General features: G+C 39.2%; 1 protein-coding gene across 3 annotated transcripts in view; it reads right to left on the reverse strand.

Annotated features, from left to right (window-relative positions):
• LOC103101886 (uncharacterized) overlaps nucleotides 1–17135 on the reverse strand; it is a 55656-nt gene extending 38521 nt beyond the window's left edge. The window contains exons 1-14 of one of the 3 annotated variants that reach the window (XM_056798752.1): nucleotides 14907–17133; nucleotides 13875–13931; nucleotides 12833–12889; nucleotides 11803–11859; nucleotides 10863–10919; nucleotides 9829–9885; nucleotides 8786–8842; nucleotides 7749–7805; nucleotides 7322–7378; nucleotides 6889–6945; nucleotides 5826–5882; nucleotides 3703–3753; nucleotides 2260–2385; nucleotides 605–742 (exon numbers count right to left, since the gene is read on the reverse strand). In XM_056798752.1, the coding sequence (XP_056654730.1) occupies nucleotides 683–742; nucleotides 2260–2385; nucleotides 3703–3753; nucleotides 5826–5882; nucleotides 6889–6945; nucleotides 7322–7378; nucleotides 7749–7805; nucleotides 8786–8842; nucleotides 9829–9885; nucleotides 10863–10919; nucleotides 11803–11859; nucleotides 12833–12889; nucleotides 13875–13931; nucleotides 14907–15008 (909 nt within the window). In that variant the 5' untranslated portion in view covers nucleotides 15009–17133 and the 3' untranslated portion in view covers nucleotides 605–682. Of the gene's footprint in view, nucleotides 1–604; nucleotides 743–2259; nucleotides 2386–3702; nucleotides 3754–5825; nucleotides 5883–6888; nucleotides 6946–7321; nucleotides 7379–7748; nucleotides 7806–8785; nucleotides 8843–9828; nucleotides 9886–10862; nucleotides 10920–11802; nucleotides 11860–12832; nucleotides 12890–13874; nucleotides 13932–14906 lie in introns of all 3 variants that reach the window. The other 2 variants (XM_056798753.1, XM_056798754.1) reach the window with 2 other exon arrangements.
• Nucleotides 17136–17654: the final 519 nt, after the last annotated feature.

Here is a 17654-nt window from a genome sequence, read left to right on the forward strand (position 1 = left end):
TCATTGATTTAACAATGCCTATGTTTGGTTTTCTTTCTTCACACAGAGTATCAGTTGTGTTTCAATGCTGCTTTTTTTTCCATTCATTGCAATGGCCAGGAGATTGGATTTATGAAATCTATTGTTGTGGGAGTTCATTGAGCTTAACTCTAGAAATTAGTGTGTTGAGACTTAAAACTGAGTAAAGTGGAACTTTATAATCCAAATGGCTCTTTCTGAAATGAAATTACTGGGTCTTTTGTAAACAGAAATTATGGCTTTCTGAAGAAGAAAAGGAATATAGTTCAGCAGAAATGAGGGTGGGCACCAAAGAGCCTGGAATTCATGCTAAGAATTTAGGGTTAGGGTTAGGGTTAGAAAAATAGTAAAAATGATAAATGCCAATGTGATGGTGAAATTCTAGAAAGCTAGTATTGTAAGCAGATGAAAACACTAGAAGCCAGTAGAGAAATCATTGAGAAAGCTGTTAGAAATGCTCCTTTGTTCTATTAAAGTACAGGCATCATGATTCATTTTCTTTCTATAATGGAGAAGTGAGATGTTGCCTGTGAAACTTACTAAGTTAATGATGATTTACCAACATTTAATTCTTCATTTTTCTCACCTCTTTTTCCTTTTGCTCTCTCTCCTTCTCAGCAGCCTCAAGCTTGATTGTAGCTGACTCCAACTGTTGTACATCAAGTCAGAAGGGCTCTTTGAAAATCTCACTCTCAGCTATTGTGCTATGCATTTCATCCATATCCTAGTTATATGTTGGATAAATGAGTGAAAATAAAAATGTTATTTATTGAAAAAAGGATACTGTTTTTGTTACATTTTCCCATAATTCAATGTTTTCCCTTGAGATTTCTTGGTCACCCTCAATTTTAATCTACTCTCTAAATGTTGGAGGGGATGTAGCAAAATTGGGACACTAATACACAGCTGGTGGAGTTATGAATGGGTCCAACCATCTGGAGGGCAATTTGGAACTATATGCAAAGGGCTTTAAATGAATGCCTACCCTCTGGCCCAGCCATACCACTGCTGGGTTTGTACCCCCAAAAGATAATAACGAAAAATGCTTATAGAAAACTATTTATAGCCGCGCTCTTTGTGGTAGCAAAAAATTGGAAAATGAGGGGGTGTTCATCCACTGGGGAATAATTAAATTGTGATGTATGTTAGTGATGGAATACTATTGTGCTCAAAGAAATAATGAACTGGAGGGATTCCATGTGAACTGGAACAAACTCCAGGAAGTGATGCAGAGTAAAAGGAGCAGAACCAGGAGAACATTGTACACAGAGACCGATACATTGTACACAGAGACCGATACATTGTGGCACAACTGAATAGAATAAACTCCTCTACTAGCAGCAATGCAATGTCCCAGGACAATCCAGAGGAATTTTGGAGAAAGACGCTATCCACATCCAGAGAAAGAATTGTGAAAACAAATGCATTAGAAAAATATGTGATTGATCACGTAGTGTGATAGGGATATGATTGGAGTTTTGATGTTAAAAGATCACTCTACTGCAGATATGAATAACATGGAAATAGATTTTGAACAAAGATACATGTATAACCAATGGAATTACTTGGTGACTTCAGGAGAGGGGAGAAAAGAGTGTGCAGGGTGTGGGGAGAATCATGTAACCATGGAAAAATAGTCTAAATTTTAAAAAGGAAAAATTAAATAAAAAATAAAATCCTTCAGTAGCTCCCTAAAAAAAAAAAAATCTACTCTCTGGCAAAGAGCACAAGGGCACATTGAGGTGGAAAACAAATGATCTTGGTTTTCTATTTTCTTTTTCCCTAATCCATAGAGAAGGTGACCATCTGTTCTCCAACCTAACCCAGGACTCCTTTATTTTCTATGTTCTAAAACAACCAGAAACTAACCATTTGCCATCTGATGTAAATAAAATTTACAAAGAAAAGGCCATATTTGGGAGCTGGTTGCCATTGCATATAAAAGTGAACCACTGAATTCACAGTTGATTGAAGCATGGCCAGGAAGTGAAGGCGCTTGGTCATAGAATTTTATACTTGAATCACCGAGTTTGACATGAAACTGAACTTGCTGTGGCAGGAGGATAGCTAGGGCCACACGCTTGCCAGTAAGGCTAGTGTGAGCGTGGTCATGGAATTTTAGGCTTAGTTATTTACTGGGAATGCTACCTCTATGACAAAGGATTTGTGGCTTAAGTGACAGAATGATTGCCCAAAGCTCTCTTCCTTGTCTTCCACTCTGGTGCTCTTGTGTCTACTCACACTTTCTGTTTCCTGTGGAGTCTTCTCAGAATCACTGAGTTTTCCTGCAGATGAGTCCTTTTTCAATTGCATCTTATCCCTGATACTCCAGGTATCATCCATTGCTTCACTCCAATACTCTTCCTCCTAGTTTCCATTAGAGATCAAATCCACAGACATAATTTCCTGTCCCTAAAATGTTTTTTTCACAGAATCTTGGTTTTTGTAAATTCCTTTCACACTGATTAGATAGAAAGTTAAGTAGCCTTCTAGAAATCATTGCATCCAATATTCCTTTGATTTTCAACTCAGGTGACCAAGCAACCACTTTGTAAAGAAATCTAAAATGAGAGTTGTTGTTATTGTCTAGGTGGTTTGGTTTCCTTGTTGGAGGCTCAGTATTTTTTTTAAACCCTCTCCTCCCATGAAGAAAGGAGGGAGCATTACTTCAATGGATGTTCCAAGAAAGTGAGACCTCATTTTGACGACAGGGTAGAGAGCATTAGATGCTCAGCAGGAAGCCTGGGGATCCTCTTGTCATAGGATTTTAGGCTTTAGTGACATATTGCCAAGTGACAACTTTTTTTTAAAACCCTTACCTTCAATCTCAGGTATCAGGCATTACATGCTACCCAAATAGCTTATACCTTTCCTAACCCTTTATTTCTCTAGCTTCTGCTCATCTTTTATGCCTCCTGTTGGATCTCAGCAGCACTGAGTTTTCTTTTAGTTGAGTCCCAATGTAATGGGCAATGTTGCATATTAAGCTGGCGACTCTGCCTCCCTTGTTGTAATTCTTTCAATCTGTCCCTATTCCCCTCACCATCAAAGAAGGCCTCTGAAATCAGGAATGACTTGTTCCCTAACTGCTTACATATGAATTCCTTAGTCATAGTCAGAGAACTCTCTATGTGACATTTTGGCATGTTCTCATCAATTTCTTTGATTCCTTGTACAAAATCTTGCAAAGAACACTGGAATTGGTTGTTTGGAAAACCTGGTCTCTTTACTCCTTTTTTTTTTCTAACTTCTTCACTCACAGAGTAGAGCTAAGGGCAGGCAACCTCTTGCCCTGCACTGCAACTCATTTGTTGGTTTTGATTTCCAGCTCCATAATAATGAAGCAGTCATCATGTTCTTTAATGTGAAATGAGTTGGAAAAGGTGGTGACATGGTATAGGTGTTTTGATGCTCTGATTTTTATATTATATATTTTCAAAAACCCTCCTTTCCTGAAAAAAAGGGATGACCTTTGCCTTATTGAGTCTGATTTGAAAGTGGACCCAAATTTTACTTAGGTTGGCTTGGAGCATGATCAGGATGTGAAGTGAGCTTAGTGAGAATTTCAGGCTTTAGTCACTTACTGGGGACTCTGTGGCAGTTAATGTCTAGCCACATTATGGAAAAATTTCCCCAGATCTGTCCTCCTTTCCCACCATGTTGCTGGTCATTGGTTCTGCTCACCTCTTCAGAAAGTTCCTCAGAAGGTCTGAATTTTCTTAAAGGTACACCATTCTGTAACAGATAATAGTGCATTTTGTGCTGCAAAGTAACTTTCAATGAGTTACCAAAACTCTGTCCTTTTCCTTAGTAAGAAGAAAATCCTAGACATCAAGGATTACTTGCCCCCAAACTATTCTTACCCAAAGCCCTGAGTCCCCATCTAAGACTTTATGATATTTTGGCATGTCCTTTTTAAAATTTTTTTTTATTTAGTCAATTTAGAATATTTTTCCTTGGTTACAAGAATCATGTTTTTCCCTTTCCCCACACCCTCCCATAGCTGATGAGCAATTTCACTGGGTTTTACATGTGTCCTTGATCAAAACCTGTTTCCATATTATTGATGCTTGCACTAGGATGATCATTTAGAGTTACATTCCCAACCATATCCCCATCGACCCATGTGATCAGGCAGTTGTTTTTCTTCTGTGTTTCTGCTCCCACAGTTCTTTCTCTGAATGTGGATAGCATTTTCTCATAAGTCCCTCAGGATTGTCCTGGATCATTCCATTGCTACCAATAGAGAAGTCCATTACATTCGATTGTATCACAGTGTATCAGTCTCTGTGTACAACGTTCTCCTGGTTCTTCTCCTCTCACTCTGCATCACTTCCTAAAGGTCATTTCAGTTCCCATGGAATTCCTCCAGTTCATTATTCCTTTGAGCACAATAGTATTCCATCACCAACATATACCACAATTTGTTCAGCCATTCCCCAATTGAAGGGCCTCCCCTCATATTCTATTTTTTTTCTATTTTGGCATGTTCTTATCAATTCTTTTGTTGTTTTCTACAAAATCTTGAAAAGAACATTTTAGTCTGTTTTGATTCTCCTTTTTCTAACTTTATCTCTCACACAGCAGGAGTGAGACTAGATAGCCTTTTTCATTGCACACCATGTTCCCCCATGTATTCTTTGCTTCTCAACTGTAAAAAAAACATGCAGATAACCATTTAGTCAATCTCAAAGAGCAGTTTGGAACAAGTGTGCCACAGTATAGGAGCTTTGAGGCCCTTATTTTTACATTCTACATTTTTAAACTCTTCCCCCTTCCTATAGATTTGACTTTTTTAACATGGAGAGTGACATGAAAGTGAACCCTACCTTTGGAAGGAGGATAGATATGGTTAGATGGTGAAGAGGAAGTGTAGGATTGTGGATAATTTAAGGATTTTAGTATTTATTATTTTAGGTCAAGTGGTGCTTCCTTACAAGAAGACAGACAGGTGGCCAGATTAAAAGTGGTTGTCTAAAACTCTCCCCCTTCCATCTACTTTCTCCCCCATCCATTTTGACATTCCCAAGTCTTCTTACCTTTTCTGTCTGCCATGACATCATCTTCTCAGTAGCATTGAACTTTCTTGTAGGTGAATGCATATGCAAAGGATAATACTGCATCTTATACTTAAAACTCAGTTTCTTACACAGATTCAATGAATGTGCACTCATCTCATTCATTAGGAGATCCCAAATATCAGGAAATACCTGCCACCTAATAATCCTTACACATATTACCCAAATCAAATTTCTGACACATCATCTCATAATATTTTGGTCTGTTCTCTTTGACATCTACAAAAACTTACAAAGGACATTGAGATAACATTGGTTGGAAAATTTAATTTCTTGAATTCTTTCTTGTAACGCCATTCCTCACTAAATAGGAATGAAGTTAGGTAGCTTTAGTTATCCACTTCCAATCCCATGTACCTGATTTACAACTTTAAAATAACAAAGCAAACACCAAGGTAGGCAATCTGAAATCAGAGGTTGCATTAGGTAGGGCGTTTATCCAGTTATTTTTGTGGCTGAGTATTCAAAAATCCCTTTCCCAAACTACAGAAATGAGCACTGTTTCAGAGTGTGTAAAGAAAGTTCAGCCTTTCTTTGGTAGGAAGATAATTAGAGTTGAATGCTGACCAGTAAAACAAGGCTAAGAGTCATCTTAAGCATAGTATTCTTGGCCTTTGTTCCTACTGGAGAGAGATAACTTTGTGAAAAAGAATTGGTAGATACATTGTAGAATGATTGTTCCCATATGTCCTCCCTCCCCACCATTTTGTTGCTGTTAGTTCTGCTCACCTCTTTTTCCTCTTGGGTGCTCTCAGCAGCACTGAGTGTTCTTGTAGGTGAGTCCTTCTGTAATGTATAATATTGTAGGCTACCAAGGGCACTCTCGCTCAAATTCTGTTTTTCACTCAGTATTTTCTTTTTATTCTCATCATGAAAGACAAGTCCCAGATATCAAGAATTATGTACCACTAAACTTCTAATGCCTAAACCTGAGCAAGAGTCATAAAATTCCTAACAAAACATTTTTGTGCTTGACGTCTTCTCCTTAATTCCTTTGTTTTTGCTAGAAACTCTTGCAAGGAATGTTGGAAGTATACTTGGTTGGAAAACTTGTGTTTACCTACTTTTTTTCTAACTTCCTCACTCATAATATAAGTGCACATAGCATGGCAAGTAATCTCTTGCACTGCAATGCCACCAATTTATTCATTAGGTTTCAGCTCTGAAGGAATAATGCAACCAATCTGTTACCTAATCTCAAAGGAGAACTTGGAAAAGTTAGTGACCCAGTGTTGTTGCTTCATGCTTTTTAAAAACTTGCAAAAGACATTGAGATAAGATTGGCTTGAAAACTTGGTATTTTGGCTTCTTTCTTATACTGTCCTCCCTCACCAAGTAGGAATAAAGTTAGGTACCTTTTGTAATCCACTCCCATCCATTTGAACCTGATTTTCACCTTTAAAATAAGCAAGACACTACAAGCAAGACACTACCAAGGTAGACGATCTGAAATCAGAGGTTACATTAGATAGGGCCATGCAACAGGTGTCTTTTGGCTAGTTACTTTTTTTTTTTTTGGCTGAGCATTCAAAATCGCCTTTTCCCAACTGGAGAATAAATGAACTCTGTTTCAGAAAATGTGCCAAGAAGTTCAACCTTTCTTTGGTAGGAGGGTAAGTATGGTTGAATGCTGACCAGCAAGGCTAAGAGTCATTTTGGTCATAGTATTTCTGGCTTTTCTTTCTACTGGGGAGTGATAATTCTGTGACAGAGAATGGGTAGCCACCTTGGAGAATGATTATCCATCTGTGTCCTCCCTCCCCACCATTTTATTGCTGTTACTTCTGCTCACCTCTTTTTCCTCTTGGGTGCTCTCAGCAGAACTGAGTTTTCTTGAAGATGAGGCCTCCTGTAAGGTATAATGTTTCAGGCTATCTTGGGAACTCTGGCTCTCATTCTGTTTCTTATTCAGTCTTTCCTTTTCCTCCTCGTCATGGAAGGCAAGTCCCAGAAATCAAGAATTATGTTCCCCTAAACTCCAACACCTAAGCCCTGAACAAGAGTCCTAAAATTCCTCACATAACTTTTTTGTGCTTGGTAGGAGAGTAAGTACGGTTGAATGATGACCAGAAAGGTCAAGAATCATCTTGATCATAGTAATTTGGGGCTTTTATTCCTATTGTAGAGTGATAATTCTGTGACAAAAAATGGGTAGCCACCTTGTAGAATAATTGTCCAGATGTGTCCTCCCTCCCCACCATTTTATTGCTGTTACTTCTGCTCACCTCCTTTTCCTCTTGGGTGCTCTCAGCAGAACTGAGTTTTCTTGAAGATGAGGCCTCCTGTAATGTATAAGGTTTTAGGCTATCCTGGGCACTCTCTCTCATTCTGTTTCTCACACTTTCCTTTTCCTCCTCATCATGGAAGGCAAGTCCCAGAAATCAAGAATTATGTGCTTCTAAACTGCTAACACCAAATCCCTGAGCAGGAGGCCTAAAATTCCTCACAAAACTTTTTTGTGCTTGGTAGGAGGGTAAATGCAGTTAAATGATGACCAGAAAGATCAAGAATCATTTTGATCATAGTAACTCTGGGCTTTTATTCCTATTATAGAATGATAATTCAGTGACAAAGAATGGGTAGCCACCTTGTAGAATAATTGTCCAGATGTGTCTTCCCTCCCGCCATTTTGTTGCTTTTAGTTCTGCTCACCTCTTTTTCCTCTTGAGTGCTCTCAGCAGCACTGAGTTTTCTTGAAGATGAGTCCTCCTGTAATGTATAAGGTTTCAGGCTATCCTGGGCACTCTCTCTCATTCTGTTTCTCACACTTTTCTTTTCCTCCTCATCATGGAAGGCAAGTCCCAGAAATCGAGAATTATGTGCTTCTAAACTACTAACACCTAAGCCTTGAGCAGGAGTCCTAAAATACCTCACATAACATTTTTGTGCTTGACATCTTCTCCTCAATTCCTTTGATTTTTATTCAAATCATGTGCAAGGAGTGTTGGAGTGCATTTGGTTGGAAAACATGATATTTTGCCTGCTTTTTTCTAACTGCCACATTCTTAATATATGAGCACACATAGCATGGCAAGTAATCTCTTGCACTGCATTGCCACCAACTTATTCATTTGTTTTCAGCTCTGAAGGAATAATGCAACCAATGTGTGGAATAATCTCAAAGGAGAGCTTGAAAACAGTAGTGACCCAGTGTTGTTGCTTCATGCCTTTTAAAAACTTGCAAAGGCCATTGAGATAAGATTGACTGGTAAACTTCCTATTTTGGCTTCTTTCTTGTTCTGTCCTCCCTCACCAAGTAAGAATGAAGTTAGGTAGCTTTTCTTATCAAATCCCATCAATTTGTGCCTGATTTTCTCTTTTAAATGAAAACATCAAGGTAGGCAACCTGAAATTAGAGGTGGCATTAGGTAAAGCCATGCTGCCGGTGGTTTATGGCTGGTTATTTTTGTAGTTGAGCATCCAAAACCCCTTTCCCAAACTGAAGAAATGAGCTCTTTCAGAGAATATGCCAAGAAAGTTCAACCTTTCCTTGCTAGTAGGGTATGTAGGGTTGAATGCTGACCAGCAATACAAGTCTAAGAGTCATCTTGGTCATAGTCATTTTGTCTTTTCTCCCTACTGAGGAGAGATCATTCTGACAAAGAATGGGTAGCCACCACCTTGTAGAATAATAAGTGTCCAGATGTGTCCTCCCTCCCCACCATTTTGTTGCTGTTAGTTCTGCTCACCTCTTTTTCCTCTTGGGTGCTCTCAGCAACACTGAGTTTTCTTGTAGGTGAGTCCTCCTGTAATGTATAAGAATTCAGGCTATCCTGGGTACTCTGGTTCTCATTCTTTCTCACTCAGTCTTTCCTTTTCCTCCTCATCATGGAAGACAAGTCCCAGAAATTGAGAATTATGTGCCCCTAAATTACTAAAACATAAGCCCTGAGCAAGAGTCCTAAAATAACCCAAATAATATTTTTGTGCTTGACATCTCCTCAATTGCCTTGCCTTTAGCTAGAAACTCTTGCTAGGAGTATTGGAGTGCATTTGTTTGAAAACTAAGTATTTTGCCTGCTTTTTGTCCAACTTCCTCACTCATTCTATAATCACAGCTAGGTTGGCAAGTAATCTCTTGTGCTGCACTCCCACCAATTTGTTCATTCATTTTCAGCTCTGAAGGAATAATGCAACCAATAATGTTACCTAATCTTAACTGAGAGCTAGGTAAAGGTAGTGACCCAGTGTTGTTACCTCATGCCATTTAAAAATGGACATTGCACATTGAAAAAATATTGATTAGAAAATTTGGTATTTTGGTTTCTTTTTTATAATATCCTCTCTAACAAAACAGGAATGAAGTTAGGGAGCTTTTGTTATCCGTTGCCTTCCCTTTGGCCCTGAATTTCACCTTTAAAATAACCAAACAATCACCAAGATAGACAATCTGAAATCAGAGGTGTCATTAGATAAAGCTAAGCTGCCGGTGGCTTTTGGCTGGTTATTTTTGTAGCTGAGCATCCAAAACCCCTTTCCCAAATTGAAGAAATGAGCTCTTTCAGAGAATGTGCCAAGAAAGTTCAACCTTTCCTTGCTAGTAGGGTAAGTAGGGTTGAATGCTGACCAGCAATACAAGCCTAAGTGTCATCTTGGTCATAGTATTTTGTCTTTTCTTCCAACTGAGGAGAGATCATTCTGTGACAAAGAATCGGTAGCCACCACCTTGTAGAATAATTGTCCAGATGTGTCCTCCCCTCCCCGCCATTTTGTTGCTGTTAGTTCTGCTCACCTCTTTTTCCTCTTGGGTGCTCTCAGCAACACTGAGTTTTCTTGTAGGTGAATCCTCCTGTAATGGATAATGTTGCAGGCTATCCTGGTTACTCTGGTTCTCATTCTTTCTCACTCAGTCTTTCCTTTTACACATTGTCATAGAAGACAAGTCCCAGAAATCAAGAATTATGTGCCCTAAACTGCTAACACCTAAGTCCTGAGTAAGAATCCTAAAATTCCTCACAACATATTTTGCTTAATTTCATCTCAATTTCATTTGACTTCTACTATACACTTTTGCAAGGAGCATTAGAGTGCAATTGGTTGGAAAACTTAATATTTTGCTTGCCTTTTTTCTAACTTTCTCACTCATACTACAAGCGCACATCCAAAGGCAAGTAATCTCTTAACTGCACAGTCACCAATTTGTTCATTCGTTTTCAGCTCTGAAGGAATAATGCAACCAATGTGTTAACTAATCTAAAAGGAGATCTTGGAAAAGGTAGTGACCCAGTGTTGTTTCATGCCTTTTAAAATCTTGCAAAGACATTGAAATGAGTTTGGCTGAAAAACTTGTTATTTTTGCTTCTTTTTTTATAATATCCTTCCCTGACCAAGTAAGAATGAAGTTAGGTAGCATTTGTTATACACTCTCATCCATTGTACCCTATTTTTACCTTTAAAGTAACCAACTAACCACTAAGGTAGTCAAATCTCAAATCAGAGGTTGGGCATTAGGTAGGGCCATGCAGCAGGTGGCTTTTGGCTAGTTATTTTTGTGGCTGAACATTCAAAAACCACATTCTCCAACTGGAGAATAAATGAACTCTGTTTCAGAGAATGTGTCAAGAAAGTTCAGCCTTTCTTTGGTAGGAGAGTAATTAGGGCTGAATGCTGACCAGCAAGACTGAGAGTCTTCTTGATAGTATTTTGAGCTTTTGTTCCTACTTTAGAGTGATAATTCAGTGACAAAGAATGGGTAACCGCCTTGTCGAATAATTGTCCATTTGTGTCCTCCCTACCCACCACTTTGTTGCTTTTAGTCCTGCTCACCTCTTTTTCCTCTTGGGTGCTCTCGGCAGCACTGCGTTTTCTTGTAGGTGAGTCCTCCTGTAATGTATAATGTTTCAGGCTACCCTGGGTTCTCTGGTTCTCATTTTTTTCTCACTCTCTCTTTTCTTTTCCTCCCCCATCATGGAAGACAAGTCCGAGAAATCAAGAGTATTGGAGTGTATTTGTTTGGAAAACTTAATATTTTACCGGCCTTTTTTCTAACTTCCTCAATCATAATATGAGGGCATATAGCATGGCAAGTAGTCCTTTGAACTGCACTGCCACCAGTTTGTTCACTCATTTTCATCTCTGAAGGAATAATGCAGCCAATCTGTGAATTATTTTAAATTTCTAAAATGAGAGATTGGAAAAGGTAGTGACCCAGTGTAGTTGCTTTATGCCTTTTAAAAACTTACAAAGACATTGAGATGACATAGGCTGAAAAAATTGGTATTTTGGCTTCTTTCTTATAATATCCTCCCTTGCCAAATAAGAAGGAAGTTAGGTAGCTTATCTAATACACTCCCATCCATTGTACCCTATTTTCACCTTTAAAGTAACCAATTAACCACCAAGGTAGGCAATCTGAAATCAGAGGTTGGGTATTAGTTGGGGCCATGCAGCAGGTGGCTTTTGGCTAGTTATTTTTGTGGCTGAACATTCAAAAACCACATTCTCCAACATAAATGAATAATGAGAGAATAAATGAACTCTGTTTCAGAGAATGTGCCAAGAAAGTTCAGCCTTTCTTTCGTAGGAGGATAATTAGGGCTGAATGCTGACCAGCAAAGATGAGAACAATCTTTATCATAGTATTTTTGGCTTTTGTTCCAACTTTAGAGTGACAATTCAGTGACAAAGAATGGGTAACTACCTTGTAGAATAATTGTCTAGATGTGTCCTCCCTCCCCACCATTTTGTTGCTGTTAGTTCTGCTCACCTCTTTTTCCTCTTGGATGCTCTCAGCAACACTGAGTTTTCTTGAAGATGAGTCCTCCTGTAATGTATAATGTTTCAGGCTATCCTGGGTACTCTGACTCTCATTTTCTCACTCTGTCTTTTCTTTTCCTCCTTATCATGGCACACAAGTCCCAGAAATCAAGAATTATGTGCCCTTAAACTGCCAACACCTAAGCCCTGAGCAAGAGTCCTAAATGCCTCACATAACATTTTTGTGCTTGACATCTTCTTAATTCCTTTCCCGTTAGCTAGAAATTCTTGCAAGGAATGTTTGAGTGCATTCTGTGGAAAACTTAGTATTTTGTCTGCCTTTTTATTAGCTTCTTCAATCACTCTACAAGTACAGATAGCATGGCAAGTAGTCTCTTGCACTACACTACTACCAATTTTTCCATTTGTTTTCAGCAATCTACTGCAATCAATGCAACCAATCTGTTACCTAATCTCAAAGGACAGCTTGGAAACGATAGTGACCCAGTGTTGTTGCTTAATGTCTTTTAAAAACTTGCAAAAATCATTGAGAAAATATTGGTTGGAAAACTTGGTATTTTGACTTCTTATACTTTCCTCCCTCACCAAGTAGGAAAATAGTTAGGAAGCTTTTCTTATCCACTCCATCATTTTCTGCCTGATTTTCACCTTTAAAATAATCAAGCCAAGGTAGGCAACCTGAAACCAGAGGTTGCATTAGGTGGGAACATGTTGCCGGTGGCTTTTGGATAGTTATTTTTGTGGCCGAGTATTCAAAAAACCCTCTCCCTATTTGGAGGAGAAATGAGCTCTCTTACAGAAAATGTGCCAAGAAATTTCAACCTTTCTTTGTTAGGAAGATATAGAGGGTTGAATGCTGACCAGCAAGACAAGACTAAGAGTCATCTTGGTCACAGTACTTTTGGCTTTTGTTCCTATGGAAGAGTGATAATTCTGTGACAAGGAATAGTCACCCTGTTGAATAATTGTCCAGATGTGTCCTCCCTCCCTGCCATTTTGTTGCTGTTAGTTCTGCTCACCTCTTTTTCCTCTTGGGTGCTCTCAGCAAGACTGAGTTTTCTTGTAGGTGAGTCCTCCTGTAATGTATAATGTTTCAGACTATTCTGGGTATGCTGGCTCTCATTTTTGTTAACTTGGTCTTTCCTTTTCCTCCTCATCATGGAAGACAAGCCCCCAAAATCCAGAATTATGTGCCCCTAAACTTGTAATATCTAAGCCCTAAGCAGGAGTTCTAAATTCCCAACACAACACTTTTGTGCTAGACATCTTCTCCCCAATTCCCTTGACTTTTACTATACATTCTTGCAAGGTGTGTTGGAGTGCATTTGGTTGGAAAACTTAATATTTTATCTGCTTTTTTTCTAACTTCCTCAATCATAATAAGTGCATATAGCATGACAAGTTGTCCCTTACACTGCATTGCCAACAGTTTGTTCATTCATTTTCAGCCCCAAAGGAATAATGCAACAAATGTGTTACCTAATCTAAAATGAGATCTTGGAAAAGGTAGTGACCCAGAATTGTTGCTTCATGCCTTTTAAAATATTGCAATGGACATTGTGTAAATATTATATGGAAAATTTTATATTTTGACTTTTTTCTTATGATGTCCTCATTCACCAAGCAGGAATGAAATTATGTACCTTTTGTTAAACACTCCTATCCCTTTCTACCTGAATTTCACCTTTAAAATAACCAAGCAACCACCTCGGTAGTCAATCTGAAATCAGAGGTTGCATTAGGTAGGGTCAGGCTGAATGTAGCTTTTGACTGGTTATTTTTGTGACTGAACCTTGAAAAACCCCTTTCTCTGATTGGAGAAGAAATACACTCTTTTTCAGAGAATGTGCCAAGAAAGTTCAAGCTTTCCTTGTTGGGAGGGTAAGTAGGGTTGAATGCTAACCAGCAAGGCCAAGAATCATCTTGGTCAAATTACTTTGGGGCTTTTATTCCTACTGTAAAGTTATAATTCTGTGACAAAGAATGGGTAGCCGCAATGTAGAATAACTGTGCAGATGTGTTCTCCCTCCCCACCATTTTGTTGCTTTTAGTCCTGCTCACCTCTTTTTCCTCTTGGGTGCTCTCAGCAGCACTGAGTTTTCTTGTAGGTGAGTCCTCCTGTAATGTATGTTTCAGGCTATCCTGGTTTATCTTCTTCTCATTCTTTTTCTCACTCAGTCTTTCCTTTTCCTCCTTATCTTGGAAGAAAAGTCTCAGAAATCAAGAATTATGTGCCCCTAAACTGCCAATACCTAAACCCTGACCAAGAGTCCTAAATACCTCACATAACATTTTTGTTCTTGACATCTTCTCATCAAATCCTTTGACTATTATTATAAGTTTTTGCAAGGAATGTTGGGGTCCATTTTGTCAGAAAATTTAATATTTTTATTGCCTTTTTTCTAACTTCCTCACTCATAATAAAGGCACACATTGCATGGCAAGTAATCTCTTGCACTGCACTGGCACCAATTTGATCATTTAGTTTTCGGCTCTGAATAATGCAAACAACCTGTTACCTAATCTCAAAGGAGAGCTTGGAAAGGGTAGTGACCCAGTGTTGCTGCTTCAAGCCTTTAAAAACTTGCAAAGAACATTGAGAAAATATTGGTTGAAAAATTAATGTTTGGCCTTCTTTCTTATACTCTTTCCCTCTCCAAGTGGGAATGAATTTAAAAGCTTTTGGTATCTAATGCCATTCATTTCTGTCTTATTTTCAGTTTTAAATCAACAAATTGCAACAACAGTAGGCAACCTAAATCTGAAGTTGCAATGGGTAGGACCATGCTGAAGATAGTTTTTCACTGCTTATTTTCTGTAACTGAGCATTCAAAAACCAATTTCCCTGACTAGAGAAAAAATGGGCTCTGCTTCAGAGTATGCCAAGAAAGTTGAACCTTTCTATTGTAGCAGTTTAAGAAGGGTTGAATGCTGACCAACAAGGTCAAGAATCATCTTGGTCAAAGTACTTTTGACTTTTATTCCTATTGTAGAGTGATAATTCAGTGACAAGGAATGGGTAGCCACTTTGTAGAATAATTGTCCAAATGTGTCCTCCCTACACTCCAATTTGTGACTGTTACTTCTGCTCACCTCTTTTTCCTCTTGGGTACTCTCAGCAGCACTGAGTTTTCTTGAAGATGAGTCCTCCTGTAATGTATAAGGTTTCAGGCTATCCCGGGCACTCTCTCTCATTCTGTTTCTCACACTTTCCTTTTCCTCCTCATCATGGAAGGCAAGTCCCAGAAATCAAGAATTATGTGCCCCTAAACTGCCAAAACCAAATCCCTGAGCAGGAGTCCTAAAATTCCTCACAAAGCTTTTTTGTGCTTGGTAGGAGGGTAAATACAGTTGAATGATGACCAGAAAGGTCAAGAATCATCTTCATCCTAGTAACTCGGGGCTTTTATTCCTATTGTAGAGTGATAATTCAGTGACAAAGAATGGGTAGCCACTTTGTAGAATAATTGTCCAAATGTGTCCTCCCTACACTCCAATTTGTGACTGTTACTTCTGCTCACCTCTTTTTCCTCTTGGGTACTCTCAGCAGCACTGAGTTTTCTTGAAGATGAGTCCTCCTGTAATGTATAAGGTTTCAGGCTATCCTGGGTACTCTGGTTCTCATTCTTTCTCACTCAGTCTTTCCTTTTCCTCCTCATCATGGAAGGCAAGTCCCAGAAATCGAGAATTATGTGCCCCTAAACTGCTAACACCAAATCCCTGAGCAGGAGTCCTAAAATTCCTCACAAAGCTTTTTTGTGCTTGGTGGGAGGGTAAATACAGTTGAATGATGACCAGAAAGGTCAAGAATCATCTTGATCCTAGTAACTCGGGGCTTTTATTCCTATTGTAGAGTGATAATTCAGTGAAAAAGAATGGGTAGCCACTTTGTAGAATAATTGTCCAAATGTGTCCTCCCTACACTCCAATTTGTGACTGTTACTTCTGCTCACCTCTTTTTCCTCTTGGGTACTCTCAGCAGCACTGAGTTTTCTTGAAGATGAGTCCTCCTGTAATGTATAAGGTTTCAGGCTATCCTGGGTACTCTGGTTCTCATTCTGTTTCTCACACTTTCCTTTTCCTCCTCATCATGGAAGGCAAGTCCCAGAAATCGAGAATTATGTGCCCCTAAACTGCTAACACCAAATCCCTGAGCAGGAGTCCTAAAATTCCTCACAAAGCTTTTTTGTGCTTGGTGGGAGGGTAAATACAGTTGAATGATGACCAGAAAGGTCAAGAATCATCTTGATCCTAGTAACTCGGGGCTTTTATTCCTATTGTAGAGTGATAATTCAGTGACAAAGAATGGGTAGCCACTTTGTAGAATAATTGTCCAAATGTGTCCTCCCTACACTCCAATTTGTGACTGTTACTTCTGCTCACCTCTTTTTCCTCTTGGGTACTCTCAGCAGCACTGAGTTTTCTTGAAGATGAGTCCTCCTGTAATGTATAAGGTTTCAGGCTATCCTGGGCACTCTCTCTCATTCTGTTTCTCACACTTTCCTTTTCCTCCTCATCATGGAAGGCAAGTCCCAGAAATCGAGAATTATGTGCCCCTAAACTGCTAACACCAAATCCCTGAGCAGGAGTCCTAAAATTCCTCACAAAGCTTTTTTGTGCTTGGTGGGAGGGTAAATACAGTTGAATGATGACCAGAAAGGTCAAGAATCATCTTGATCCTAGTAACTCGGGGCTTTTATTCCTATTGTAGAGTGATAATTCAGTGACAAAGAATGGGTAGCCACTTTGTAGAATAATTGTCCAAATGTGTCCTCCCTACACTCCAATTTGTGACTGTTACTTCTGCTCACCTCTTTTTCCTCTTGGGTACTCTCAGCAGCACTGAGTTTTCTTGAAGATGAGTCCTCCTGTAATGTATAAGGTTTTAGGATATCCTGGGCACTCTCTCTCATTCTGTTTCTCACACTTTCCTTTTCCTCCTCATCATGGAAGGCAAGTCCCAGAAATCGAGAATTATGTGCCCCTAAACTGCTAACACCAAATCCCTGTGCAGGAGTCCTAAAATTCCTCACAAAGCTTTTTTGTGCTTGGTAGGAGGGTAAATACAGTTGAATGATGACCAGAAAGGTCAAGAATCATCTTGATCCTAGTAACTCGGGGCTTTTATTCCTATTGTAGAGTGATAATTCAGTGACAAGGAATGGGTAGCCACTTTGTAGAATAATTGTCCAAATGTGTCCTCCCTACACTCCAATTTGTGACTGTTACTTCTGCTCACCTCTTTTTCCTCTTGGGTACTCTCAGCAGCACTGAGTTTTCTTGAAGATGAGTCCTCCTGTAATGTATAAGATTTCAGGCTATCCTGGGCACTCTCTCTCATTCTGTTTCTCACACTTTCCTTTTCCTCCTCATCATGGAGGCAAGTCCCAGAAATCGAGAATTATGTGCCCCTAAACTGCTAACACCAAATCCCTGAGCAGGAGTCCTAAAATTCCTCACAAAGCTTTTTTGTGCTTGGTGGGAGGGTAAATACAGTTGAATGATGACCAGAAAGGTCAAGAAACATCTTGATCCTAGTAACTCGGGGCTTTTATTCCTATTGTAGAGTGATAATTCAGTGACAAAGAATGGGTAGCCACTTTGTAGAATAATTGTCCAAATGTGTCCTCCCTACACTCCAATTTGTGACTGTTACTTCTGCTCACCTCTTTTTCCTCTTGGGTACTCTCAGCAGCACTGAGTTTTCTTGAAGATGAGTCCTCCTGTAATGTATAAGGTTTCAGGCTATCCTGGGCACTCTCTCTCATTCTGTTTCTCACACTTTCCTTTTCCTCCTCATCATGGAAGGCAAGTCCCAGAAATCGAGAATTATGTGCCCCT

Source organism: Monodelphis domestica, chromosome 5 (genome assembly GCF_027887165.1).
Source record: "Monodelphis domestica isolate mMonDom1 chromosome 5, mMonDom1.pri, whole genome shotgun sequence".
Lineage (NCBI taxonomy): Eukaryota > Metazoa > Chordata > Mammalia > Didelphimorphia > Didelphidae > Monodelphis > Monodelphis domestica.